Source organism: Botrytis byssoidea, assembly GCF_014898295.1.
Source record: "Botrytis byssoidea strain MUCL 94 chromosome Unknown BBYS_003, whole genome shotgun sequence".
Taxonomy (NCBI): domain Eukaryota; kingdom Fungi; phylum Ascomycota; class Leotiomycetes; order Helotiales; family Sclerotiniaceae; genus Botrytis; species Botrytis byssoidea.
The window spans coordinates 286,580-313,071 of NW_024065844.1; the positions used below are offsets into that span (position 1 = coordinate 286,580).

Genomic DNA, 26,492 nt, shown 5'->3' on the forward strand with positions numbered 1-26,492 from the left:
CTACTTTGGACTGGAACGTCAATGCCCATCATCATTTCTCATTCTTATCTGGGACTCATCCGTGTGCACCCAAAAACATCCCAGTTCGCTAACCAAGCACTTGCTCGCCTGTTCCCTCCCGCAATTAATTCCCGCCCGCCATGGGGATATGTCAATGCAACGCCAGATAGCATGCTTCGCATGCTATCATACTATCTACTTATCAGATTCAATATCTCGCATCTTCATCTCCTGGCTCATACAATAGGATAAAACAAAATACCCGGTCCTTATCCAGTGCAAGTGGATAATATACTCGGTAAAAGCTGCTTCATATCTTCATCATCAGATGATGAAATTATTTACCAAAATATGCAAGTACATTCAAGTATGAGCATGGTATTCAGCTGGGAAGGTAATGTGCAGACCTGGAGCACGTATGCCGTTCAATCTTTATAAGGTTTTTGCTGCATACATAATGTCGACTCGTGCGGGAATATGACTCTTGAATTGGGCGCAACACTCGGTTCTAATTTGTTGAGAAACGTACTCCAAATGTTTTTCTGACGACGATAAAGTAAGATGGTGGATGAGGCGAATAGAAAATGATACAAGAAACGACTAGATTGCCCAAACTAAGTCATGAATGAAACCAGTATTGGGCGCACCGAGCGTGGAATTGATTTAAATGTATTCCAAATAATAGTTTGATTGTGCACTCCATGAATATTTGACCCCATAAAGTCCATGGATTTGAATCCATCCATACAGAACCAGACAGGTAGATTGACGCCCCTACTGACACTTCCTAGCCATGTATCATCGCCCGAAATGCATCATTTCAATTAAAGTAGCCGAAAGAGCCGAAAGGGATATCAATGTGACACAGGAGTTTGCAGAAACAAATAACACCTTCTGTAATATTCACGTTCCTTTGGGCTTTGGAAAATTGCTGAAGAGCACATGAACCGGTAGTGCTTACTATTTGGGATATTCGTACAGGTATCTATAGGAGTATGGTAGCATTGTGTATTGGTTTCGTAGGGCTTGTGCTGTGGGAACGAGGCACAAGAATTAGGCTGGTATATAGAAATGATGAAAGTACGGAGTTCCGAACCAACTAGGTATTCATGACGAATATCTATCTTCCTTGAAAGAAGGTTGGGTTGTTCCAAGTGAGAGTGTGTGTATGCGATAAATCGTTTCGGATAATTCTTGACCTGGATAATTATCGGACTGTTGACATTCGATTTAGATTGAGGTACTGGGTACTGTATGATACAACAAAAATATTTCAGCGGTGTGCAAAGCATTCCGTAGATTATTGTTTTGACCCCTCAATTCCTCGATTCATCAATTCATCGGACGAAATATTCCAATCAATCATGGCTTTTTGTACGTCAACGACAGGGAAAACCTTGGATTAATTCAATGTTAGCAGTAGACGATGCGTTAATCGCACATCCAATCTGGATAGAGAAATGAACAATTGAGAATTAAACCTTCCAAAAGGGGAAGACGTGAGCAAATTGCCTCATGAGAAAGTTGGGGGGTGGTTGTACGGAGTACAGAAATGATTGTTTAATCGAGGCAACACAATGCAATGGCAAGACTTGGTTGGATTAATCGTGGATATTAATATACAAGCAAACCCTTGAAAGAAACGATGGATTAGTTTGCTCGGCCCGCTGCAGGACGGTTTTCGCCTTTTTTTTCTGGACTACTCCATAGTATGGTCCAGGAGCAAATCTTGTCAATATATCGGCGATTAAGCCTATATAGGTATAAATGATAAGACTCGCTAGATCATTTCATATATTCCCTTGTTCTTAGCTCCCTTACCAAGTGCCACTCAGTTGGCAACTTATCAGCATGGTTCCCCCGGTATGTTCCTTGTCGATCTTTCAGAGACTTTTCTACGGACTACTTAGCTGAGTATAGTGTCAGATGTGGAGTGGAGGAGTATTTCATCTTTTTTTCTATCTCTGAACCTCTCATTGCTACCTTTATTCTGAATAGACGATTGGTGAAAGGTATGCGAGTAGAATCTGGCAGGTCTGATGCTGATTGTATCTAGCGACATTCCCCCTGGCAACATGAAAAGGTGTAGGAGTAGGGGTTTTTATTGATTTCTTTGCATATATAGATACATATAGGCGAAATTAGCTTTCGTTGAAGGGAACACATAATTGGAAGACGAGAAAAATGCAGCCAGTACAGGCAGGTAGGGTCAGCACGGCTCAATCTGACACTCTGCTTTGCGACCCATAGCAAAAACAAATGAATTTTTTAATTCGCTGCCTGCAACGCTACCATGATCCATGCAAATATGCAACGCGAGGGTGACCTCGTTCCGCGCCGCTTTCGCGGGCGGGAATGCACCATCTAGAAACAAGACTAACGGGTGCCCGCATGAACAGAAAGTAATGTGACCGTCAGATGTAGTTAGCGGTGAAGGGATCAAACCAATGATAGAAGATAGATGGAGGGTGGAGTCAGTAGAGTAAGAATCAAGAACGAACAAGAACGGAAAACGCTTTGATGGTCAATGCAAGATGTGTTGTTGATAGTGGGGTGCCGCGTGCGAGAGGCACAGGGTCAAAATGATAGATGTTTGGCTCGTTCGAAAATGACAATTAAGAATTGTAGCCTGATAGGTTACGTAGATACGACAGCTATTCATGTTTGCTCGTTATAATTGGGCAAGTAGAAAGGGAGAATAATGGATTCGTCAGATGTGGAATGAGGACCGGACAACTCGGCAAAATTCAAGGATTTTAGAGAGTTCATTGCTCGTGTCCCGAATGTATGGTCATCCTTGGATCTTAGGAGACTGATCCGGGGTTTGAGCCGATATTGTTGTTCATCGGTCTCGCGTAAAACTTGGCGTATTCATGTATGGAGTTAGTTTTCCTAACAATGCGTGGATGGAATGAATCTGCTTTGTTATGTGGCTTAGCCAAACAATTTTCCCGTCTGATGTTGGATTCTAAATGGATTAGTTCAAGTCTCGACTCTCTCACCTGAGTAAATCTCCGCATTAAATTCCCCAAACAAGTTATTGACGTCGGCATTGTCATGTTGTCATGCGTCATTACCACCAAAATAATAATTCTAGTCTTAATGCATTACATCTTTTGAGTTCGCCGACCTAGATGTCTTTAGTAATCGTTTGTTCGCAAATCAGTCTTTCAAATTGACAGAAATACCACTTTGAGCTGTCCCGGTGACCTTTTTTCGATGAGAAGGAATGTTTGAGAATTCGCTTAGAATATCTTTAAAACTGTCAAGGAACAAATAGAAGGTATGGAACAACACTCTTTTCCCCCTTTTCATCGTCAACAGCGGCTACTTACATATTTTCACGAAAACGTGATTTGGAAATTCCATGAACCAGGGGTTTGGGTGATCACATCTCGGGTCGTTCCATAGGTATGAAGCCGACCCGGGGCTGAAAGTATTGTACCACAAACAACGATGGAGCATATTCTTTAATTTATGTTACACGATGCTGATTCCCCCTACAAGACAATTAAGCTTACCATTTGAAATTTTGTCAATTGTTATTGAGGCTCCATATAAATAAAGAAGCGACACAATAAATCACTCAAATAGAACCATACATTGAAAGTTGATAATAATCACATTTTGATATTTGATAATGTATATATACGATGTATATAGAATTTCAAGCGATGTAACATCGATGATGAATCCAAAGCTTGTAGATGTATCAAATCCACTTTTACTCACAACAATGATTGTTCGAATTGACATTGAATATTGAACAGAGTATATTTTTAGTGTTCTAGTTTTTTCCACCCTTCTTTAGTAAGGTTGGCATTTTGTTGATCTCCGACTCTACCTACCTTCCGATGAAACCTCAACAATAGCCTGATTGAAATTTTTTAATTATTCCAACCATACAAATCTCGAATAATTTCGGACATGTTTCTTCTTTCCCTTCTTTGTCACTTCCCTTTTCTCTCGTCTACGTTGACTTCGTAGGATTATACGACGACGCTTATTATTGACACCTGCAAGACCTTGTGGTTCATTTGGGGGAATTTGGAACGGACCCCTTCATCGCGTACGGTTATTCCCGTCCTCCCGCTGGGCTACAGACGATCCTTTCGTCTGTTCGGCATAGGCTTCATTCCACTGTTTATGACAATTATAAGCTACTGTAAACTCGTTAAGTAAATATCCTGACATACTTCAATCCATGAACATTTTACGGGAGGGTCATGTAATACAAGGGCATAAAGTGACACAAAATAAAATGATAACACGCATCCAGGTGTACCAGAAGGCTGGCATCAGATAAGTTTACCCCCTTGACCGCGTATGCTTTGTCATGATAATGCAATAAGAATCCTGCAAATGTATGAACTGGACGGGCCGTCCAGTTTCTGACAACGGATTGTGGGAATGGTGGCAGTGTGGCATGATCTTGCCGCTTCGTGGTAGCGATCTCGTCTGTTGTAGCCATGAACTAATCATGTTGTGTTTCAATCACAAAGAATGCCACGTTTTTATTCCTTCCATCTGAATCGTTGGGTATTTTTAATGAGCGCCTCGAAATGATTATGAGAATATTCCCTTGGACCACGAGCCCTTGAAGCGCGTAAGTCTAGACTTGGACAAATAATAATACTCAAATGACAGCGCGCGCGTGTCTGAGCGTTTGAAAACGGCGCGGCCCCTCGACAGGAATGTGGGCTAAGAGGTGGTAGCTGCAGGAAGTAGCATATTGCAAAGGCTTTTAAGGTATCTTCATACATGAAATTGTGGAGAGAATCATGCAGTCGATAGAATATGCCATCATACCATTAAATGGAGAAGATATGCACTTTTACCTTTTGGCTTTTCGCCTGAAGGGATATTTCCTTTTTCCCTACTTAGTGTGATCAGCTATGAGAAATATATCCCTTTGCACAACCTCTTCCCAATCACCCAGTAAATACATTCCTGGTGATTAGCATGATATTTAAACCATTGTACACGGTTTGATCGTACATACCTAGTACGCCACGTCTCATCCCGACCCGTTGTCAAACTAAACCCAACGTTGTGAAAGAACATTCGGTCGATTCTACCGAGTCGTACACTTTGTTTGCTTATCACAAAGATCGAGCCAAAAGGCTGAGTTTGTGTTGCTGCGGATGCTTCAGCGGGTACGTCTTCAATAGACCCTTGCATCTCCAACTTTCCCAATACCAGTACTGCAGGTGCAAGAAACGCCTTATTGGCAGGGCTATTGGTTGGATGCAATTCGAAATCTATTCAGGGATTCCACGCCGTCAGACTACTGGGGTCATCAAGTTGGGTCGTGTGCGAGCAAGCAAGTAAACCCAGCCACCATTTCCCCAAAGAATTATTTTCAACTAAACAGAAGAATGCGCCAGAGCCATTCAATTCTTGGGGAAAGAAAAAGCGAATGTTTTGGAGGGAAACGAGGTCAAATTTCGGGGATTTTGTTCCAACAACGCCAGTTGCCAACAACCACCAGCATCATCAACATCGTCATTTCAACAAAAAAGTCAAATCGAATTCAACAAGCCATGCTGAGAAGGGTTTCATATCCACTTAGATAATTACGCTTTCTCCATTCCCACGTTTCCCCGAACAGTCCACATTCTACCCGGTACCCATCCCATCTTATCCCATGCTTCTCATTCCCCTTCCGGCCCCTCCCTGATCTCTTTTTATAACCCTAGTTCTTACTACCCACCAGACCACCTACATTTTAATACAAGACCCATGAGGATTGGTCGCCGCCTGAAGGAAGTGAATTTTTATTCCTAGGAAAATCCCGAGTTGACATATATGTCACTTGGCTTTGAGCTGCGTGTATCGCAACATCGCCTTATCGATATTGTTGTATTCAAAGCCGAGAGTTGTCAAACATACTACCCACAACCTAAAGGACAGCAGCACAACTGAACCAAAACACAACAAATGATAGCAATTTACGAAATCCGAGACACTAGATCTAAGAAGAACAAATTCCATCATCACACGGTTGAAAATTAAATAATTTCGATGATTATATGCTTTGCGCTTGCGACAACTTGATAACAATAGCAATACAAAACACAACACAACACAACAAAACAATCCTTTACGAACGAGGAGGACGATTGAGCCACGCAATTTTCCCTCTAGGTTTTTAGTTTCAACACTTTGGACTTATTTTTTGGGATGGAATATCACATTTTATAATCCTTTTCTTTTGAAATTTTGTACGGAATAGGAGGAATAAACCCGAGGTTTCATTGCTTACCTCGAGACGGAAGCTTTGCTGACAGGACGGTAAGACAAGGCAAGAAGGTTGAATCAGTTTCGCGGCATCGGGATCGGAATTGGTAGCTCTGGTCGGCAAAGCGCGTGGAGAGTAATAATACCAATTCGATCAAAGCAAGGAGGAAGCTAGAGAGTAGAGGAAAGGAATTACCTAGTCAAGGCTCACGGGATACTCTGTCGTCTGTAAGAACACCTTTTGATACCCACCTTGGAACTCTCTCTTCGAACTTCATCATCATCACCGTTCTTTCTTATCATTACTCATCAAGTTCTTTTACTTTTATCCACTTTGCTTAGAGCTCTTTTTCGGTATCAAAGTTTTTTACGGTACCATTGTTCGTCGCTATACATTTCCAGCGATCATTCTTCTCTACGATCTACCTCTTAACTCAATTACCCCTTTCAAGGACGTTGACCATTTTTCACGTCCCACTTCTCTCCCTCACGTTACTTTTCCAACATGGTGCCGGGTAATTCTTCTGATTCCGGTCCCAAGAAAAGTCAAACTGCATTGCTACTCTGAGATTTGAAATTAGTACTTTGGCAGATCCAGAATATACTACCTACCAGACTAGAGCCACACGATTGGCGCCCGACCTCCATTTTCATTTCATTGATAATTACATCACTATATTGAAAAAGCTGAAGTTTCCTCCTTGAGAGTCAGGTTATCTAGTAGTTTAATGAAACCATATCCGAGATACTCCCATTCCTTTCCAAGTTTATAGCACAAATCACATTTAGAGGGAGGGATCGACTCATCAACTTTGTCGCATAGTATTTCATTCCATCGCATGAAAACTCCAAAAGAATTTGAACTCTTGCAACTGTCAAGCTCGGAAAACAAGGCTCTACCCGAATACGTCTTCCTTCACCCGTTAGGAAGTTCATATGGAACTTGTGCCGTTGACCATAGTTCCACACTATATTCAACAATTCACACTAGACAGGCATTGGTTAAGGATACTGCTAAGAGACGATAGTCGCATTGAATCTCAAATTGCGAAGTACCAACGTTATAGTCCTCCTGTACTGCGGAATTTATTACATCTGAAAGCTTTCTAATCATTCTTCCTATACCCTTTTTGACTTAAAAAACGGCAAGCTTTTTGCAGAAAACCAGTATATCAGACTGGATTTCAAGAACCTTCGCAATATCTTGAGACTCAAGCAAAGCCCAGAGTCGTTGGCTGACTAAATAGCGCATTACCGGCGAACTAGTTTAACCACATCTATCCTTTATTCGAATCGATACAACCAGTAACGCGCTATCTCATTAGGTTAGGGGTTCAAGCTCGATACGCCAAGAAGAGAATTTAATCAATCAATCAATAGCGTCACCCGCAAAATTCGAAGCATCGCATCTTATGTGGATGTCTTTGGTTCCTTAGGCTATCTGATCCACCAGCTTTGAACATATATACATATTCGAAGAGCAACGCCGGTAGAAACTAGCCTAACTACGAGGTCGATATTGTGATAGTGTCATATCGATCAGAGTTTTTTCGGCGGGAGGAGTGCAACTCTAGAGAAAAGATATTCATCCTTCAAGTCAAAATTGTCGTCGGGTCGTCTTCGCAACACCAGGAAAGAAAGCCACAAGTACTGTTAGCCGATTTTAACCTTTCTCTCACGGAAGAGCTCAAGGCGGCTACTGAAACCTCTATCGATCTTTTTCGTGCCAAGATTGCAGTTGTGTTCCACCATCATTACAAGTGGGAGATCTCACAGTGTGCCTAGCATTTGTCGACGGATAACGATCGTCTTTAGATCGACAACACACTCACTGTGGCGCATGTGCTGCTAAAGCTCACTGTCGCTATCACTAATTTTTCCGGACTGAGTCATCGGAATTTTGAGTCGAATGCGCTCTTGTCCAAAAAAGTTGAGCGACAATACCTTGCCATCATCATTCATAAAGTTTAACGACAACATTTTCCAACTAATACTGAGAACGACGCCAATACCTACCTGCAATCTCAAAACCTTCGTTCGAAAATCACAGCAATACCACAATATCGATTCATTACTTACCTATCAATTACTTGGTCACCAATTCCAGTTCCGTCATCATCTTACTATCCACCCACGATCATCAATTAATCCTCTCGCTCTTCCTTCTCCTTCGGAGCATTTCGTTACACAGCTGCACGGTCCTAGAATTTGTCAAAATCTCAACTTGTTACAAATTCATCATCTTGAAATCATTGGAGTCGATGTTCAACGATTTCTCGGTATTTATCATTACTATTTTTACACCTCGGTATAGCAATAACGTGTTCACATTCCAAATTGCGGGAAGGGCACGACACGCACACACTAAAAGACGGATACTTCCTGCGTTTGATTTTTTGACAGAAAGGACACGAGTTTCCAAAATTGCTCGAAGAAAGTTGAAATCGCCCGGCACGAATCATATCCTCCGTGCCCCTCAATCTTTCTTTACCCCTCCAACCCAGGAAGTTTAATCTGCAGGGAAACTGCGTTTGAAGATCCCGGTCTCACCATAACGGTCAAGCCAATTTACTTCTCTGAACAGGCCAAGCCAGGTCAACCCCAACGACCCGAGGACAGTCATCGATCCATTTTAAAGGACGAACTATTTCCTAGTAATCCTACGCCATTTTAAAGCTCTTAAATACCTATTTAGGACTAAAGCATCTTTTACCTCGATTGCACTTGGCGTGCTTCAAGAAACTTTGGCTATCAGCTCTGAGATCGAGAATTGCTACCTGATTCAGTCTAACACAACACACACACACACACACGTAACTTACTTACCGGGCCTACCTCACTTACCTGACTTGTTCAATTCGGAGAATAAACTACTAGATATTTGGATAAACTTTATACAGAATTCGTTTTTCTAGTATCATTCCACGACTAAGTGGGGAATTATCTATTTCAGTACTAGCCGTCTTTTACTAGTGAGAAACTCAATCGTCTTTCAGTCTTTCGGGTCGTTCATCCACCAAGTCTACTTACTTACGAAATACTACTTGCCAACTATCGGGATTTCTATCTGGGACTTTAAAAGAACCAGCTTCCCCTCAATTCTGCCCTCTCGACGAAACATATTTTTCACTTCTCCGCTTCCCTCCCCTTTACCGATAGTAATCTTAATTCCTTCAATTCTTCACATCCAAGCAACGATTTGCAGCTGGGCTGTCGCAAAATCATAGATTACATTCTTTAAATAAACTCTTTCGGTATACAACACCAAACTCGTATCGCACAACTCGTATCATACGTATCATAACCCGCCATTGCTTTGGCTCCAAATGTCGAACTATTATACTCATAGCATCACAGCTGCACCATCTCATCAACAAGTCTCTCGAGAAGAAACCGCAAATCATCATCAGTCTGTTCAATCTCCACCAGAGGGGGAGACGATTCATCGTTCACCTCGTTTAGTTCGTTTGACAGGGTTTCCAGAACAAGAGGTTCTAGATCGCTTCTCCAGTATCACAAATACGACAGCTTCACATGCTCCAGAAAGCACTCTGGCACCATTGAACTCGATTCCTACTACTATGTCCACCACCTTTTTATCCAGCCTGGGAGCGGCAGCCAATCCCCGTCATCTTCTAAGCGGCAGGAATCGCTCTCCCCCTCCAGCTGGACAAGACACTGGGGTAACATATACACCAACAAGCGGCGCGAATCATTCCTCCCTTCCAGCTGGACGAGACGCTTCGTTACCACACACACCAACAAGCGCTGGACCAAATCATTCTTCCCGCTCAACGGCTTGGGACAATCCGGTAGCTCATGCAATAGATAGTCGATTGCCGCATCCTAACTATCCCCCTCAAAGTGCTCCAGATAACTCCATGTCGGGACATGCACTAGCTGGTGGCAGATCAGACTATCCCTCCCGCCCAGCGGGTTCAGCAACCCCCCTAGCATATGCATCAAATAATGAATCGCAATATCCTCAGAATGCTACCCAAGGTGTTTCTGAGAACCGCACATCGCACGATACAAACCGTGCCTATCAAGGTGTCCCAGATGATCGCGTGTCACGTCGTACAAGCTATACTCCCCAAGATGCTTCAGACAATCGCACCCCGCATCACACAAATCCCCAAGGCCAATACTCTGCAGTCGAACCGTCTAGCTCGTACAATGTAGCACAACGTTGGGACTCAAGCACTCGTGCATCTGCCTACCAAGAACCCTATCGTCCTTATTCAAACAATGGACCACATTATCCTGGACAGTATCAGGAACCTGTTCAAGATGGCAGATCTATGCCAGCAGGATACGATGCACCTCCCCACCATTCTTTCGGTGACGGTAGAGGCTATTCGCAACAAGCTCCTCCTCCTTCATATCGTCACCATTCTTATCAGGATAGTAGAGGCTACCCACAGCAACAACAACAACCCCCTCCTGTAACTCGCCACCATTCTTATAATGATGAGAGAGGCTATTCGCAACAGCAACACCCTGCACCATCTCATCATTCTTATCAAGATAGTCGAGGTTATCCACAACAGCAACACCCTCCTACACCTTCTCACCATTCTAATCAAGATAGTCGAGGTTATCCACAACAGCAACCCCCTCATCCAGCTCACTATCCTTATCATGACGGGAGAAGCTATCCGCAAGATCAACCTCCTACTGCACAGCCACCTCTAAGGCAGAGTGCTCCTAGACAAAGAACTGCAATCGCATGCAAATATTGCAGGAGGCGCAAGGTATGTTCATGGTCTTCCTTCTAGACAGTTCAATTTGAGATTTCACAAATTACTACCAAAATAATTCGAATAATGCTGACATCATAATTAGATTCGTTGCTCGGGTTTTAATGCTGATGGCTCCGGAGGCCAATGTACTAACTGTTCTCGCTTCAAACAGGAATGTGTTTTCACTCCCGTGTCCTCAGCACAGGCATTTGTACCTCTTATTGCCCTGACTGAGGCGCTTAATGGTAGAGAGACTCATCCAAATATTTTTGGTGCTTACGGCCAACCTCTTCCAGGTGACCCCGTTAATCAGAATCGTACAGAACCGTACCAAGGATATCATCCACAACAAGCCGCACCCGGGCCACAAATGCCATACAATCATCAACAAATGCCACAGCAAGCGGCTAATTATCCTCCACAAAACTTGGCCCAATATGCGCCCCAACATGTGCAACAGCCAATTACCCAAACATATCTCCCACCTATGAACAGATCACCTCATGATCGGGATACCTTACCTTCTCCGACAGGCGCAGTACCCCAACAACCACCTCCAACACATCTCCCTTCTTTGTCGAACAGATCACCATATGATCAGGGTGCTACTTTACCCTCTCCGACAGGCTCATTGGATTCTCAAAAGCGTAAGCGTGAGGCAGATGAGCGTCACTTTGCCAGAGCGGCGCCATCTGCCCCTAGTCATTTCTCCGGATACAACAGAGACGGCAATGCTCCGTACCGTGTACAAGGCCTTGAAGAACAATACCAGCATCATGCCTCCGGTCCATCCCCTCCTACTCGCCAACATGGATATCAACAAGGAGAGAATGCTACACCCCGCCTCCCAGCATTGCAAGATGGACAACAATATCGTTCATTGATTCCATCACCTCCTTCCAACCAACAGGGAGAGAACGCTCTAGCGCACCGACCTATGGAAAGTGGTCGACAATCCACCCAATGGGCCTCGGTAAACTCGAATGAAGCACCACGAAATGACCCCTCTCCTAATGGTTCATCGCCATCGTTTCATTCCCAGAATCTAAGCGGCAATCAACAACCTAGTCAGGTATCTCCTCATCGAGCCGAGTCTTCTCAATTTCCACTAGCATCACCTGCTAGAACAAATTCTGGAGGTGGAAGTCATGATCAAGTGGCAAGAGCAACTGGACGTCCTAATCAGATGAACATCGCAAATATCGTGCAACGCGATGACGAAGATGTTGACCGAAATATGCTCAGACGTTTGGGCAGGAATAGATCTTAAAGACTAGTATCTGAATTTTAGGATATTCCACACATCAGTGATTGTTCTCCATGAAAATTCTTCTTGTCTGAAGGTTGTCTTGTGGTGCGCTCAAGAAACTTTTGCTAGAACCAGCTTGCTCATCATTATTGTATATTGATCTGAAAGTTTTATTCTCAAACAGTATTCCCAAGACCGGAACATATCCTTGTTCGCATATATTCACCCCTGTTTATCAGGAAGACTTCCAGAACTGGAAGTACTTTTATCTTGTATTCACTCTCATTTATTCACAATTACATTTTCTTCTTTCACATTTTTAACCTCGCACGATACAATAATACTCCCAGCTTTGGGAACAATGCGAATGACGGAGGTTTTTACCTTCTTTTTACGAAATTACAGAGAGAACGAACAAAAACCTCATATTAGTGAGGCCATTTACCTGGGGATCGGAGTTGGTTGCCGGTTTCGAAAATCAATAGAAAGGGTTAGGCTTGCCTCACGGCATCATTATTTTTCAGGTGTTATCTCGGATGCTTTTTTGTTTGGGTATTCCCAGGGTGGACTCTTTCAGGAGGCATGGATGGTGTGGTGATATGGTTAGGAGGTTTTTTGATTGTTATACTTTTGTTCTGACATATACTGTTTGATTTTTCTATTGCCAAACCTCAAAACTTTGGGTACTCTTCTTGGGTATGGGAACAGCGTACGGGCGATTGACCACGCAAGGCCTACCCCTTTGTTTTCTTAGTCTTGCATATATAAAAATGGGACGCGTGAGATCATTATCAAATCTCATGGATTGAACGAGTTTGGCTTAGCTTATGAAGTTTTTGCATGGATTGGAGTTTTGCATGGGTTTGGGTTTGATTTTGATTTTGTATAAGCCCATAGCGTTGCCACATGAATGATAAGCGTTCTGGATTCGATGTTTTGGATGGGGGTCCAAATGCATTCATGATATGAACTATCGGACATGATTGCTAGCTATTTGTTGATATCATCTGTAAAAAGATGAAGCATAAATAAAATACGTTGTTTCTTAAGTTTACTATAAATTGATCAAAAGGTATAAAAAAAGCTTGAAAACATCTCGGATAGTGGCCTGTGATTGAATGGGAATGAATGTGAGTGTGAATATCAATGTGAGGGTGAATACGATGGTCTATGTTATGTGTGTAGGTATGTATGTTGGAGATACAGAATAATCGAGCGTCTTCAATACATATATACATGGTTCTCACCCTATCTATCTATGGTTTCCTAACTTTTAATTTTAAGATTATAACTTATAAGTCTTGTTTTCAAAATTCAATGATACCTTTCCTATTATTCACTTCTTCTTCAGCTGCCGATTTTTGATTTAAGTATAGCTTTTTAGATGGCTGGGTAGCTAGATGGTATTATCTCGTAAATTGGGGGTTATTTTTTCGGAGTTGAATTGGGCTGGGTTGAGGTGAGGTGAGGTGAGGTGAGGTGAGGTGAGGTGAGTTGAGTTGGATTGAGGAATGCATGAATATATAATGAGTTGTGATTTGGTGAGGGAAAGGGAAAGGAAATGGGAAAAAGGGGTATATGGGGGCTGTATGGGTAGGACTCTGAGGAATTGAGATTGGAGTTGGAACCGGGATTGGGGTTATATAGAGAGGTGGGTAGATGGGTCTGTGTGGAGAAATCGACGGGTTGGTGTGGGTATTGGGGTTTGGATGGTTGGATTATGTGGTGGTTTGGGGTTCTTAGGAATAGAGGCGAGGGGAAGGGAGGGGTAAGGGTGGTGTGTTTGATTGGAGCGTAGAGAGGAGGAAGGAGGGAGGAGGGGAAGGGAGGAGAGATGGTTTGGATAGGTGATTTTGGTAGGTAGGGGGAAGGAGAATGAGAGATTTATGAGGGAAATAGAGTATTATAGAATGATAGGGGATAGGTGGTGGTGACGAATGATTATTTTATATCGGGATGGTGGGATAAGGTATAAGGCATCATATTATTGAAATTGTAAAAGCATCTTGGGAGGTGAGTTTGCTCGGTATCTGGGAATGCGGAACGCGAAATGCGAAATCCGGGTAGATGAATTAGTTGCTAGACAGGTGGGTGAATATATTTTGCAATATAGATGATTAAAATCCTCCGTGTATATCTGCTAATGCATCTCCAGATCAGATTTCTGATCTCGTAGTACAGATGAGATTCGATATATGGGAGAGTTTTCTTTTCTTTATGGCGATGGGGATAGTATGGTTGTTTGGAAATCTTTGAGATTGAAGATGTAGTTGTGGTATAGTTGTAATTTAGTGCGAAGGAGGGAAAAATTGTGAGATGGGGAATTTGAAAGTTTTGTGGGAATTTGGTTGATTGGGATATAATGCAAGTACGTAGTTTTCTGTGGTTTGGAGATGTGAGGAATTAGAGTGAAAGGTTGATGGTATTTAGGATGTCTATCTATCAGACCTGAAAATCTAGGAGGATCCTTTGAAAATTTATTCTTGCACGCTTCCAGCACTCATTTCAATTTCCTTTCCAACTATTCATCACCTCACCCGGCTCTTTGAAGATTTGCTGTCACAAAAAATACTTTACAATTTGACACCTCTCGCCATGAAAACCGCCCTCTTCATATCTTTTCTCCCCCCCTCAACCCCAGTTCCGTGGAATACAATCCCCTTCCCCAACACCATATATCCGAAATCCGCACCGACACCTGCATTTACGAAGATCTTTTTGATTTCCTCCTCGGAAAATCCATGGTGAGTAATTGTTTCTTGAGCTTGTTGAGCTTGTTCATTTAACTCCTCATGATGATGATGATGACCGTGGCCATGTTCATGCTCATGATCCCCATGACCATGAGGATTTCCATACCCATCATGACTTTCGAAATCGACCACCGCCAGAATCCCTCCTTTCTTCAACCTCTCTCCTATTTTCCTCGCCGCCAAAGACGGGTCTGAGAAATGATGGAATCCCAATCCCACAACTGCAATATCAAATTGATAAAGATCTTCATTCTCCAATTCCGGGGTTGGGTCAGAAGAAAGCAAGTTTCCTTGATGAGCAAACATTTCGGATGGCGGAAGTCCTTGGTTGGATGCGCGTGCGTTGTAATGCGATACCATGGAGGAAGAGAGATCGATGCCGATGGCGCGAGTGATGGCGGGGAGTAGAGCACGGGTGATAAGACCAGTACCGCAGGCGTAGTCAAGGAGCTTGACTGTATGCTCTGGGGGAGAGGTCTCGGTGACCCAGTTGGCTCCGATGAAGGACATGATGCGGTCTTCTTGGATGATGGAAATTAGTTGATCCATAGTTTTTTGGAACCGCGTGTCGTATGTTGAGGCGTGCGTGCTGGGTTGGAGTTAGTTGTGATTGGGGAGAAAGTGAGGGGGTGGGAATATGTATGGTAAATGCATTTAATCCATAATTATAGGAGAAGACGAATCTTCTCGATCTCGTAAACACTGGTTCGTGTTAAGAAGTAATAGCCCCAGCGCTTGCCAGAGCAAAAATTCTTCATCTCACAAGACATGGAACCAGCGCATGTAAGAACAGTCCCATTTCATCATCAATAATCTCCAACCCATCAGGTAATACGTACTCCCAATGTTCTCTATTCTTCTCCGTCATATCCCCATCATGTGTATGCTCCGACATTTTCAATATAGAATTCTTCTCAAAAGCCTTAATTCTATACTCAAACCTTCCAATCTCGATCCCTCCCAAGTAATATCCGAGAATCAGTGATAATAGAACAACAAATAGGATATGATAATAACTTCTAATCATAAATATCTATTCTTTCCTACAAAGAAAAAAGTTGCAGGACTCAGGACGAATGTTTGTTATATTTATATCGTGGGTTTATCGTGCTTTAGTGGGGGTGTAACCATAGTGGGGTCGAAAGAATGGGGATCTCGCTTGTCGGAGAGCTTTCGGGGACTTTTTGACATGCTAGGATTAGACGGAATAGGGGCCTTGGGGGAAGCATGGAAACAAGTCTCCGAATGTATGACGGCTGTGATGCAATAATGTCTACGGGTCGGAGAGTTATTCCCCCCTTGGTTGTATGTTTGAGGATTCTATGGGGGAGTAATTGAAGATGGGGTTCTTAGTGTATTGGAGGTCGACGTCAATCAATTCCATGGATTACAATAAAATACTCGCGTGTGTGAACTATGCCCTTCTCAAAATACTTTTGTTGTATGAATTACTCTAATGGTATCAATCAATCTCATGAAACGAACCCTTCTCATCTTAGGAAATACTCTCGTTGGGCAATTGCTTGCATTGTATGAAATATTTTTATTGTGTGATTACTCTCATTGTATCAACTAGGTAATTATAATGTATGCCATTTTTCTTTTCTAGTCAATAAAGAACTCCCGAATTTATTGGTTGATACCTTCAGCAGTAGGTAATGGGATAGCCTTGTAGAGCAAGATAAGTGCAGAGTGAGATTCTCCACCACCAGCAAGAGTAGCAATCTTCTCAGCATCGACTTCTGAAACCTTGTCGTCGTTGAACCACCACCATTTTCCATCTTCCTCACCACGTACGCCAGTCTTACGGTCAAGTGGTCCTTGCTTCTTCACATATGAAGTGTAATGACCGCTATCCGCACTAGAACCTTGATGGGTAACAATACCGCGAAGTTCGTAAAGACCAGACTTGTTTGCTCCGTCATCCTTGGCAAGTTCTGGGTTGATTAATGCATTCAACTCCTTCTTTGCCTCCAAGATTGAAGCAGCTTTTTCCGCATCAATCTCTGCGTCGGTCTTATAAACAACATCCTCCATTTCGGTATCGCCGTCTTTAGACTTAGTCTCCTTCGTCTCATCTTTCTTTGAGGAAGATGATGCTTCATCGACAAGGCCAGCTTTCTTATCAGCTTCTTCTTTATCGTGGATGCGCTTTTGACGCTTGCGAGCACGTTCAATATCTTCCTCTTCCTTTCGTACTTCACGAACCTTATCCCTGACCGGGATCAACATTTGCTTGAGCTCATCCGTACAGAATTCTACTACGTCCAATTCATGAGGAAATGTAACCTTGCGCATAATCTTTGCTTTCTTCTGAGCCTCGCGTTTCCAGAAGAATCGAACGAAATGGACAGTGAGGTATTTGGGAAGGCGTGAGATTTTGGATTTTTTGGTGTAAATGGCATCGCGACCAAGGACTTCAGATCTCTTTTCAATCTTTTCCTCCAATCCTGCGACCAGTCCATCTCGAAGATGGTTAGTTGCGCCAGTGATGTGGCAATCCAGCTTCAAGAAAACATCATTTCCCTTGATTGGTTGTTCGCCTGCGTCCTTTGCACCTTGCTCATCACACTCAGTGACGGATTGGAATGCCCCCGCCATATATTTGTCAACAAAAGAGACCGATGTAGTTGATGATCCTTCAGTATTTCCACCTTCACCAATCTTCAAGCTTGATCGTAGTACCTGGAGGATTTGCGTCCAAGCTTCTTCAGCATCTTGTTGTGCATAGCCGTGGCCATTCTTGGCTTTTTCCTGAAATTGTGGAAAGGCTTGTCGTAAAGCGTTTAGGTAAATGAGTGGCGGAAAGGCCTCTTGTGTTTCTGACATCTGCATGTATAAATCTCGCATCGCAGCTGTCAGATCGAGCGATTGGGGTCGACTGAGTTGGAATGCATTGAGCATGTTATTGGAACCTGTTTCAGATGGTGTGAACTTCTGCAAACTATCTTGCAACTCTGGAATAGCTCTGAGAGTTTGTAATGTTGAGTTGAGATAACATGTATTTCCCAAATTTTGTAATCCAGCTGGTGTTGCTCCAACTTGTTGTGCAGCTTCTGCTTCGGTCATATCTTCAACAAATTTTATTGGTTCCTTTGGCTTAGAAAGTGTTCCTCCCTCTGCAGGTGTTCCCATCATCAAAAATGTCTGTCCTGGCTTGGCGCCGATTTTCGAAAGATCGGTGTCATCTTTAAGTTGCCCACCTTTAACCAAGATCTTTTGTCTTTCTGGCTCAACGCCAGTGAGAGAGTAGAGCTGATATTTTAGTGTTTCGCCGTTGGACGTAGGATCGAGCTCGATATCATATTTCTTGCCTTGATGCTTGATAATGATCGGTATATTCGACATGATGACGAGAGGCTCACGTTTCGTGAAGATTATTGGGAGAAAGATAGGTAGGTGGAAGGTAAACTTGTAGATAAATACCTAGCAAACGGGACGGTTCTCTTAGCGCGCCTTACGTAGCTTTGTGGGATGCCTGACTCCACCATGTAACCCGATTACCAACTAAAGTGAATGATTTAAAACACTTAATGTCCTGATATAGTTCGTGTTTATCGCGGATACCAAGGATATTTAGAGATTTATTGACTGAGAGTATGGTAAAATAGAAGATCAAAATTGTGTTTCTGTAAATTTCAAGTCAAAATAATGATTGTTTGATTTGATATCAATTATTGAAAAAAAGTAAAATAATTTGGTTGGAAGGCTTCCTTCGTCCATGCGGCTTTTTCCGTCCGGGGCTGCTTGACTCCTTGAGTATTAGAGAAAGCCCCACCAAAGCATCGACAACACGTACGGCTGGTTGGTACTGTTGATGACATCTTCTTATTGAAAGGAGGTATTCGAAATAAGAAACATCAACGAGATGGTATGTAGCAATCTAAAATTCCTATCAACAGAGCTTGAAGATTTAAGAATGAAAGAGTTCTACTAAACTAAATCTTGCAGTCTCAATCATTGCGACCTTACCTTCAATGCGTACGATCCTCCTTGACAGCAGCTCTATGTCTCTCGAACTTCGCATCCCAGACTTCCGAAAGACACAATGTGCCCGAAATTGAAGCTAAGACTTCACCGGAAGTTCTGTTAAATTCATTGACAGTCGCACGAAATGAGAATGAACGGGTTCTCATTGAACCCAGTATCAACAGTGTCCGTATCAGTATCAACATCAAACAAGCAGACGAAATTGAGCACATTCTCGTACACAAATTTACCAGGTTCTTGACTCAACGAGCAGAAGCATTCTTCATTCTTAGGAGGAAACCCGTTAAGGTGTGTGGCAGGTTTAGATGTGCAAGGGCCGGAGGCTGATTTCGAATAGGGCTACGATATCTCGTTTTTGATTACGAACTTCCACACGGAGGAGATGTTAAAGCATAAGCTGGTGGACTTCATCATAGAGTTCATGGAGGAAGTTGATAAGGAAATCTCGGAGATGAAGCTATTTGTGAGCTCTACCTTCCCCTTGATCAGTACGGTCGCTGACAGACAATAGTTGAATGCTCGTGCAAGATTCGTTGCAGAATCGTTCTTGACACCAGTAAGTCATCCTGCGATATTTCCGACATTAACTAATGTTATCCCTTCAGTTCGATTAAGCTTGGGGTTGGTTTTTGGAGTATACTATATTGATAGTAGCATATATGAGATCAGCGGTGTGGGAAGTCGACATTTTGATCCGGCGTTTCGGAGAATAAAAGATCTTATAAATAGGCTATCAGCTGGTATTCATTACCTTGTATCATTTCTGGGTGAAAGAACATATTATCACTGCGAAGGACATGCAATCTTCATTTAAGGTCTTATTCATATCGCGGCTTTGACACATTTGTTTCCATACAGTCTTCTGAATTGATTGTTCATATCACTGTGGTGTATCTTCATTCTGACGTGCTATATAGTTTCTGTATTGTGCGGTGGAAGGGGTCTAAAATGAGCTTTGTGGGATCTTGAATGGAATCAAATTACTTGAACTTACCCGCAGTAACATTCTTCGATGTGTGTACGCTCAATGTGATACGAGCAATGCGGGACCACAATTGACGATCTTGAGCTTCATGATGAATACTTGAGCCAGGGAATTGACAGGAGCACTTGGAATTTGTTGAACTTACCTGTCAAGCAATCGCCATCAATACAACATGTGACCGGTATAATATGAATCACGCTAGTGATGCATCTGCAAGGCTGTCATTCAAACACGAACTTTTCTAGAATCTCACTATCGCTATTATTTGCGACGATGTTATCTTCAACTTCAACTTCAACAGAAACTGTGTATTGTATAATTCAAGTCCATATCATGATAAATGAATCCCTTAACCTCTTGGATTGAACTGGTGATGTTGAGGATATTCTACCCAATAATTCCTACTGCATCTTTTTACATCTCTAGCCAATAGCTCGACGAATCAATTTGGACCTATGGTTCAAACTTAACCTTACAACTGGCAATTAATAAAACAAATATAATTCGTACGAGTTTGCGGCATTGAACGCTCATGCATGAAACTACATCACCTTCGGCTCCCAACGGTCCTTTGAAAGAATCAACTGTGTCAATAATGCCATTGAATGGTTACACAGCACCTGCACTCCCTCCAATCGACACCTCATATTCACCCTTTTCTGCAGACCTAAATCACTATACGCCCGTTAGGGGTTCCAAACCTTCCTATAAACCATTGGATATTGATAGAGAAGATATTCGCCTTCTTATTCTTCCATGCGCCGGCTCCAGTAGCCAGAACTATGAATTTATTCATGTTTCTCTACTCACCAATGTGAAATATGAGGCATTATCTTATGCATGGGGTGACCTGCCTGCAAACAAAACGATAAAGATTGATAAGACAGATTACTACGTGCGAGATAATTTATTTGCAGCACTAGAAGCTCTTCGCTTGCGGAGTCGGCGGCGTTATCTGTGGGTGGATGCTGTATGCATCAATCAAGAAGACTTTGATGAGCGCAATGCGCAAGTCGCACTCATGAGTCAAATATACGCGAAAGCCGATGAAGTTATTGTGTGGTTGGGCAAAGCTGGAAGAGATTACTGGGGCGCAATGACATTGCTAGACAGTCTAGGCAATTCCGCAACGTCTGCGAAAGAGCTATCGAGATCCATAACAGAACATGCAGCTGTTTCTCATGTAAAGTTTTGGACTGAATTGTCTATGTTGTGCCACAGGCCATATTGGCAAAGACTTTGGATTATACAAGAGGTAGTCCTCGCTTCAAAAATCAAAGCTCACTGCTCATCATTGATCTTTGATTGGGAGCGCCTAGATTGGGTATTTCGACGAATGAATACTATTCAAGAGACAGCCACAAGCTTATATGTTGGTACATCATTAGCTGGAGGCGGCGATAAAGGATACTTTAGCTTACTCCAGACACTGGAAGCTATCCGAAATAGTGTACCCTCTCGATTGTCCAAGAGAAGACAAGAGATTAAGGAACGAATCCCCTTGCTAGATCTTTTTCTGACTCACAGTGAAGCATTATGCACCGACCAGAGAGATAAATTTTTTGGCTTGTATAGCCTTGCGAAGGATTGCTGCACTAAGGCCACTCCTGCAGATTATAGACAAACGTTCTTCGAAACTATATCTATGGTCACTCTGCATCATTTCCGTCGCCATACCGATAAACTTGACGTTCTTCAGAAATATGAACATTTCCGACAAACTCTTGCGAGAACAATGCCCAATTCAATCCATATCGTGCAAGATTTCCTCGATCATAATCCAGATGCTTTGGAAGGCCAAGAGATCATGAAAGCAGTTGGAAACGTTCGAGGATCTATTGTGTATATTAGCCCACCGCTAAAAGATTTATGCTTAACAGATTATCTTCGAGATTTAGACTTTTTAGACTTGAATGCAACTCCACTCATTGAGGATCAATTGCGTTACTTCTTTCATCAACGCGGCGGTAAAGGATACTTTCACAACGATCGACTTCATAATATCGATGATATTTGCAATTATGGGAGTCGTGAGAAATGCTCATTTTCAGCTTTTTATTTGGAAGCTGCTCCTAGAGTCGAGGATATCGATTTGCTGACTTCTGATGTATCAAGCCCGCGTCAGAAGTCGCTGCCACCAGGAAAGAGAGATCGCATAGTGAATCAACTAATGTCCTCGTTTGATCAAACCCTCCATGAAGCAAAATGGAAGGCAGAGCAATCTAGCAATACTACACCAGTCAGGTTATTCTTGGAAGAGAATGGGATGATAGGATACGTATCAGACAATGCACAAGTTGGCGATCTCGTTGTTCAGTTTCGAGCTACAAGCACTGCTGTAGTCATGAGAAAAGAAGGAGATCAAGGTAACATTGTCGGAAGAGTGTGTGATCTACTCGATCGCCGTTCGAAGCATGGAAAGTCACGACCATTTGTATGCCAAGATCAAGATATCGACGAGAATGGATTTGATGTGTCACCTCAATTGATATGTTTACGCATGAAGCTTTCAGCCTTGCGGATGTTGGCCAATGGAAATCCAATGTATAATTGAACAAATACTCTCGATATTTGGGACATGCATCCTTGATTCGTGAACTCGAGTTTCAAATCGAGTGAGTGCGAGTAAATTTATCTCTCCAGATTTTACACTAGATTTGAGCATCTCAAAGTGGTCCTTCCGTGTGGCTTGGAGGGTCGAGAATCGCTTCGGAAGACTTGCAGAATATACGGGCGGGCACTGTCAAAATCTTCTTTTCTGGAATCTGAAAATGTTTCCCTATTAATTTTGACAAATGACGAAATATGCGGAACAGAATTTCGAAGATTGACAAAAGCAAACTCATCTGTGGGATTTCACAACATTTTACTTCATCTTGGAACCACGCGAGAAGTCCTGGATCTCAACTTTTCTGGGAACCTTCGAAGCGCGGAAGATTTGATATCATGCACTTCTTCAGCACCCCGGGGGCTCTCCCTAGGCCTTTTTCTTAGAATTCGATTGAGCTCTTGTCCCATCCCAAGACTGAACTCACGTCAGCCGTGGCCAATAGTACTTTTGGCTCCAAGTAGATACCCATCTGGTCGCGAGTGTCGCGAGTGTCGCCGTAGTCTTCTCAGTGTCGCTGCGTCTTGTTGTGCATTACTCATCAAGGAGACGAGGTATCTAGGTAATGTCACATAAGGCATTCAGTTGGAACATCGTACAATGTATCTTCAAGTAGTTGGTCTATACAGCATTCCACAGACTGTTTTTCTATTCAACATCAAGATAGAAACACGAGCAAAGAGAAAGCAGCCTTCAGGTCAATGTGGACAGCGAAAGCAACTCTCTAATAAAAAGAGCGATTTATACGTCTGACTTTACGACTTTGAAAACAAGCCTTAAGCTCGCTTGTTCTGCCAGAAAATGCTTGTCGTTAGATTTCATCGTCTTCAAGTTTGTTTTAACGGATTAGATGATTTTGAGTCTTCCAATGTGGCTGCCTACTAGCACAACGCGCAAAACAGCATTAGCGAGACAGAAGATCAATTACATGCAGGCACTATCGTCATCACTAAACGAAAGACAAAATGTGTGTTCCGCAAGAAAATTCTCCGAACTCCAACGAGTTACCACGTGCAGAACACGATATGGCTAGAGAACATACATCATGGAGCCCGCGCCCACGCCTGGTAATTCGCGCAAGTATATCTTTCTATCCAGCAGTCTTTTTCCTCAAAACCGACTAATAAAACGGCTGAGCAGGATAGGAGCTTAGATTTTGCCCTGGGCTATAGTAGGATTTAGATTATGAATTTACGATGTAGGCTCGTGCTTGATCACTTTGGTCAAGAGCTATTGAGATGTGATTTGGCTGGATAGACGAATCGCAATTATACCGGCAATGTACAGTACAGCACGGTGCCAGGTTATGATATGGGTCTTAATGATATGTTCATGAACATTAATTCTATGCATGTCTTCTTGAGATATGCAATGAGGTTTGAAACTACACTTTAGTCGTTGTGGTATGCTTATTGCCTAATGAGCTTTCTAGAAAGGGGCAGATACTGCAGCCAAGGGCCCAATGCTGAGCTCCATTATGAAGTCAATACGAACCTCGGCATTAATCGCTACCAAGGAGGAATCCAGTCAAATGGTAATTGATGGTCAATGTGAAAATTAAAAGTCTGAAAATAGATAACGAATCCACTCCTTGTTATTGTGATGATAAATTGAAGTTTAAGAAAAGTTTTAGGGGTTATGTCGGCAAACATAAGTGAGACACGTGAGTGGCCGTTAGAACATTTCGGCCCGCTTTTGCATGAACCTCGGTCAAAACGAGTCCCTCATCAAAGAAATATTTAGTGATCATTAAAACATGAAAAGTATGAAGTTGTTTCCACAGAGGGATTATATTACACTCTCATATATACCAGTATTTGGACCTGAGTTTCTACATTAAGAAACCACACCTTATTCTTTAGAATCATCCTCTCTCCCACAAATCCATTCTAATTTCAAGCACTCACGATAACAAGATGACTGATCGGCCAACGCTTGTTCCACCTCCTCCTATCAATTCCTCGAAATCTGCCATCGAGAATGTATTAGAGCTTCGGGAGCTGAGTCAAATTGCGCCAGTAAGCACCCGATTTCCTACAACTCCGTGCAGACTGCCCAATAGATCTTTGAATCTAACCTCTCTCTACCCAGGATATCTTCACAAATACTCACCCCTTATGGCATCCCCCCGGTGCACGAGGCATATACGGAGGGGCAATTATCGCACAATGTCTTGCAGCCGCACAATGCACGGTCCCGCATAACTTCACGGTACACAGCATGCACTGCTATTTTGTTTTAGCTGGAAACTCCGATCTGCCAGTCATGTACTACGTCGAACATGTTCGTGAAGGTCGCTCGTTCGCTACTCGCACAGTACAAGCACGCCAAAAGGGGAAATGTATATTCACAACCACTATGTCATTTGTGAGGGAAAACAGTGGAGGGAAGCAAAAAGTAGAACATGCGGTTCCAATCCCCAAGAATATCAGACAACCGAATGAGGATGAAGAGTTGTTACAGATGGAAATGCGGACTGATAGCCCATTTGTTAGTCAGAGACTCGAGATTTTGAATGGGGAGACTGGGCGACCGCATGAGCAGAGAACCCGGCAGTGGATCAAAGCAAGAGGAAGGATCAGTGATGAAGGTGGACATCAGGCGCATTTGAATGCATTGGCTTATATGAGTGATAGCTACTTCATTGGAACTGTTGGGAGAATACATAAGCTGTGGAGATATGGCAGTGAAGAAAAGAAAAAGAAGGAGACCGCAGAAGAAAACGAAAACGATAAGTATATGAAGAAATTAAAAGAAGCAGAAGGATTTGGGGATGATTTGAACAACGAAAAGAGAAGGCCAGAGGTTGGGATGATGGTTAGTCTAGACCACACTATATATTTTCATGAGCCTAGGAAGTTTAGAGCAGACGAGTGGATGTTTACGGAGATGTCAAGTCCATGGTCTGGAGATGGGAGAGGAGTGGTCACCCAGCATATGTTCACTAAGGATGGAACATTGATCGCTACTTGTTTTCAGGAGGTAGGGGTTTTCTTCGCGGAATCATATTGGGTATATTGCTAACAGGTATTGCAGGGTGTTGTGAGACTTAACCAAGATGGAACAGAGAAAGCCAAGATCTAAGGGAATCTTTGATGTAATGAAATAATTCTGAGGAGCCGACTACAGGGTACAATAGATAGAATATGGGAGAGGAGAGTGAGGGACGAGCATTGAGCATTGAACATATGCAGAATTGTGTTTTAATAGACTTTTAGATTTTCTTTTCGATACCATTTCATACGTTTTGGTTCTTGGGGCAGCCCGAGGGCAAAGCGATAGACTTCCCAAAGAAACGGAGCACTAGATATTTTGGAACTTGTTTTTATATACTACCGGTACTTCTTGTATTCTCATATAAAAACACATGGATATAATAAAGTCTTGTCAAACTGCACAACTATGCACGGCTAACAGAGAATCTTTGCAAACTTCAGCTCTTCTGCATTGACTGTGCATTGACATGTGATTGTGGATCATCTAGCTGAGCTGTTCTTTGACAACAAGTTTCATGCAATCTATAGCACTTTCTTAGTAAGTTTAGGAAACGAATACGACAGGTACTTTTATTCTCACCAATGTACCTTCAGATAACCCTTTTCTTTAACAGTCTCTCATTGCTCATTTATTTGATATCGTAGCCTTGCTTATTTGGCTCTTCAGCCTCGTTTACGTCATCCCGGAGCGTTTGGATTCCGTTCACCGAAATCCTGTTTGTACAAAGTACTCGTATGTATGGTATAGTTTAGCCTTAGCCTTATTTGATGCCTAGCGATTTTAATTCAACTCCCAACTCAGACAACCTGGAAGTCTCGGTCAGCAGGGTCCAAACAATTTCAATATTAATTTATTACTTCAGCTGACGACGTGTTCGTGATAACAGTTAGTCATACACAATTGAGACTCGTTTTCAGAACAAACCTCA

At 42.6% G+C, this 26,492-nt stretch overlaps 7 protein-coding genes across 7 annotated transcripts; 4 read left to right on the forward strand and 3 right to left on the reverse strand.

Annotated features, from left to right (window-relative positions):
* Positions 1-3,952: 3,952 nt before the first annotated feature.
* EAE97_001539 (uncharacterized protein) lies at positions 3,953-4,471 on the reverse strand (the record flags this gene model as incomplete). The annotated part of the gene is made up of 2 exons (XM_038872050.1): positions 3,953-4,140; positions 4,313-4,471. 2 exons carry the CDS (start codon positions 4,469-4,471, stop codon positions 4,063-4,065), a joined length of 237 nt encoding a protein of 78 aa, XP_038736608.1. The 3' UTR covers positions 3,953-4,062.
* A 5,095-nt stretch (positions 4,472-9,566) lies between these two features.
* Positions 9,567-12,252, forward strand: EAE97_001540 (uncharacterized protein; the record flags this gene model as incomplete). The annotated part of the gene is made up of 2 exons (XM_038872051.1): positions 9,567-10,994; positions 11,086-12,252. 2 exons carry the CDS (start codon positions 9,567-9,569, stop codon positions 12,250-12,252), a joined length of 2,595 nt encoding a protein of 864 aa, XP_038736609.1.
* Positions 12,253-14,804: 2,552 nt separating this feature from the next.
* Positions 14,805-16,048, reverse strand: EAE97_001541 (uncharacterized protein; the record flags this gene model as incomplete). The annotated part of the gene is made up of 2 exons (XM_038872052.1): positions 15,824-16,048; positions 14,805-15,573 (listed from the first exon to the last, which is right to left on the reverse strand). Exons 1-2 carry the CDS (start codon positions 16,009-16,011, stop codon positions 14,805-14,807), a joined length of 957 nt encoding a protein of 318 aa, XP_038736610.1. The 5' UTR covers positions 16,012-16,048.
* Positions 16,049-16,613: 565 nt separating this feature from the next.
* Positions 16,614-18,332, reverse strand: EAE97_001542 (uncharacterized protein; the record flags this gene model as incomplete). Its single annotated transcript, XM_038872053.1, has 1 exon — positions 16,614-18,332. The coding sequence occupies one exon, from the start codon at positions 18,330-18,332 to the stop codon at positions 16,614-16,616; it is 1,719 nt and encodes a 572-aa protein (XP_038736611.1).
* A 387-nt stretch (positions 18,333-18,719) lies between these two features.
* Positions 18,720-20,121, forward strand: EAE97_001543 (uncharacterized protein). Its single transcript, XM_038872054.1, has 5 exons — positions 18,720-18,855; positions 18,936-19,262; positions 19,312-19,437; positions 19,486-19,530; positions 19,580-20,121. The coding sequence occupies exons 1-5, from the start codon at positions 18,853-18,855 to the stop codon at positions 19,586-19,588; spliced, it is 510 nt and encodes a 169-aa protein (XP_038736612.1). The 5' UTR covers positions 18,720-18,852; the 3' UTR covers positions 19,589-20,121.
* Positions 20,122-20,491: 370 nt separating this feature from the next.
* Positions 20,492-22,513, forward strand: EAE97_001544 (uncharacterized protein; the record flags this gene model as incomplete). Its single annotated transcript, XM_038872055.1, has 1 exon — positions 20,492-22,513. The coding sequence occupies one exon, from the start codon at positions 20,492-20,494 to the stop codon at positions 22,511-22,513; it is 2,022 nt and encodes a 673-aa protein (XP_038736613.1).
* Positions 22,514-24,483: 1,970 nt separating this feature from the next.
* EAE97_001545 (uncharacterized protein) lies at positions 24,484-25,651 on the forward strand (the record flags this gene model as incomplete). Its single annotated transcript, XM_038872056.1, has 3 exons — positions 24,484-24,585; positions 24,659-25,549; positions 25,604-25,651. 3 exons carry the CDS (start codon positions 24,484-24,486, stop codon positions 25,649-25,651), a joined length of 1,041 nt encoding a protein of 346 aa, XP_038736614.1.
* Between the last annotated feature and the right edge of the window lie 841 nt (positions 25,652-26,492).

Coding starts and splice junctions, on each gene's coding strand:
- EAE97_001543 (XM_038872054.1), top strand. Junction 19,263..19,311: donor TTAGGAGGAAACCCGTTAAG/GTGTGTGGCAGG, acceptor GATTTCGAATAG/GGCTACGATATCTCGTTTTT. Junction 19,438..19,485: donor TCTCGGAGATGAAGCTATTT/GTGAGCTCTACC, acceptor GACAGACAATAG/TTGAATGCTCGTGCAAGATT.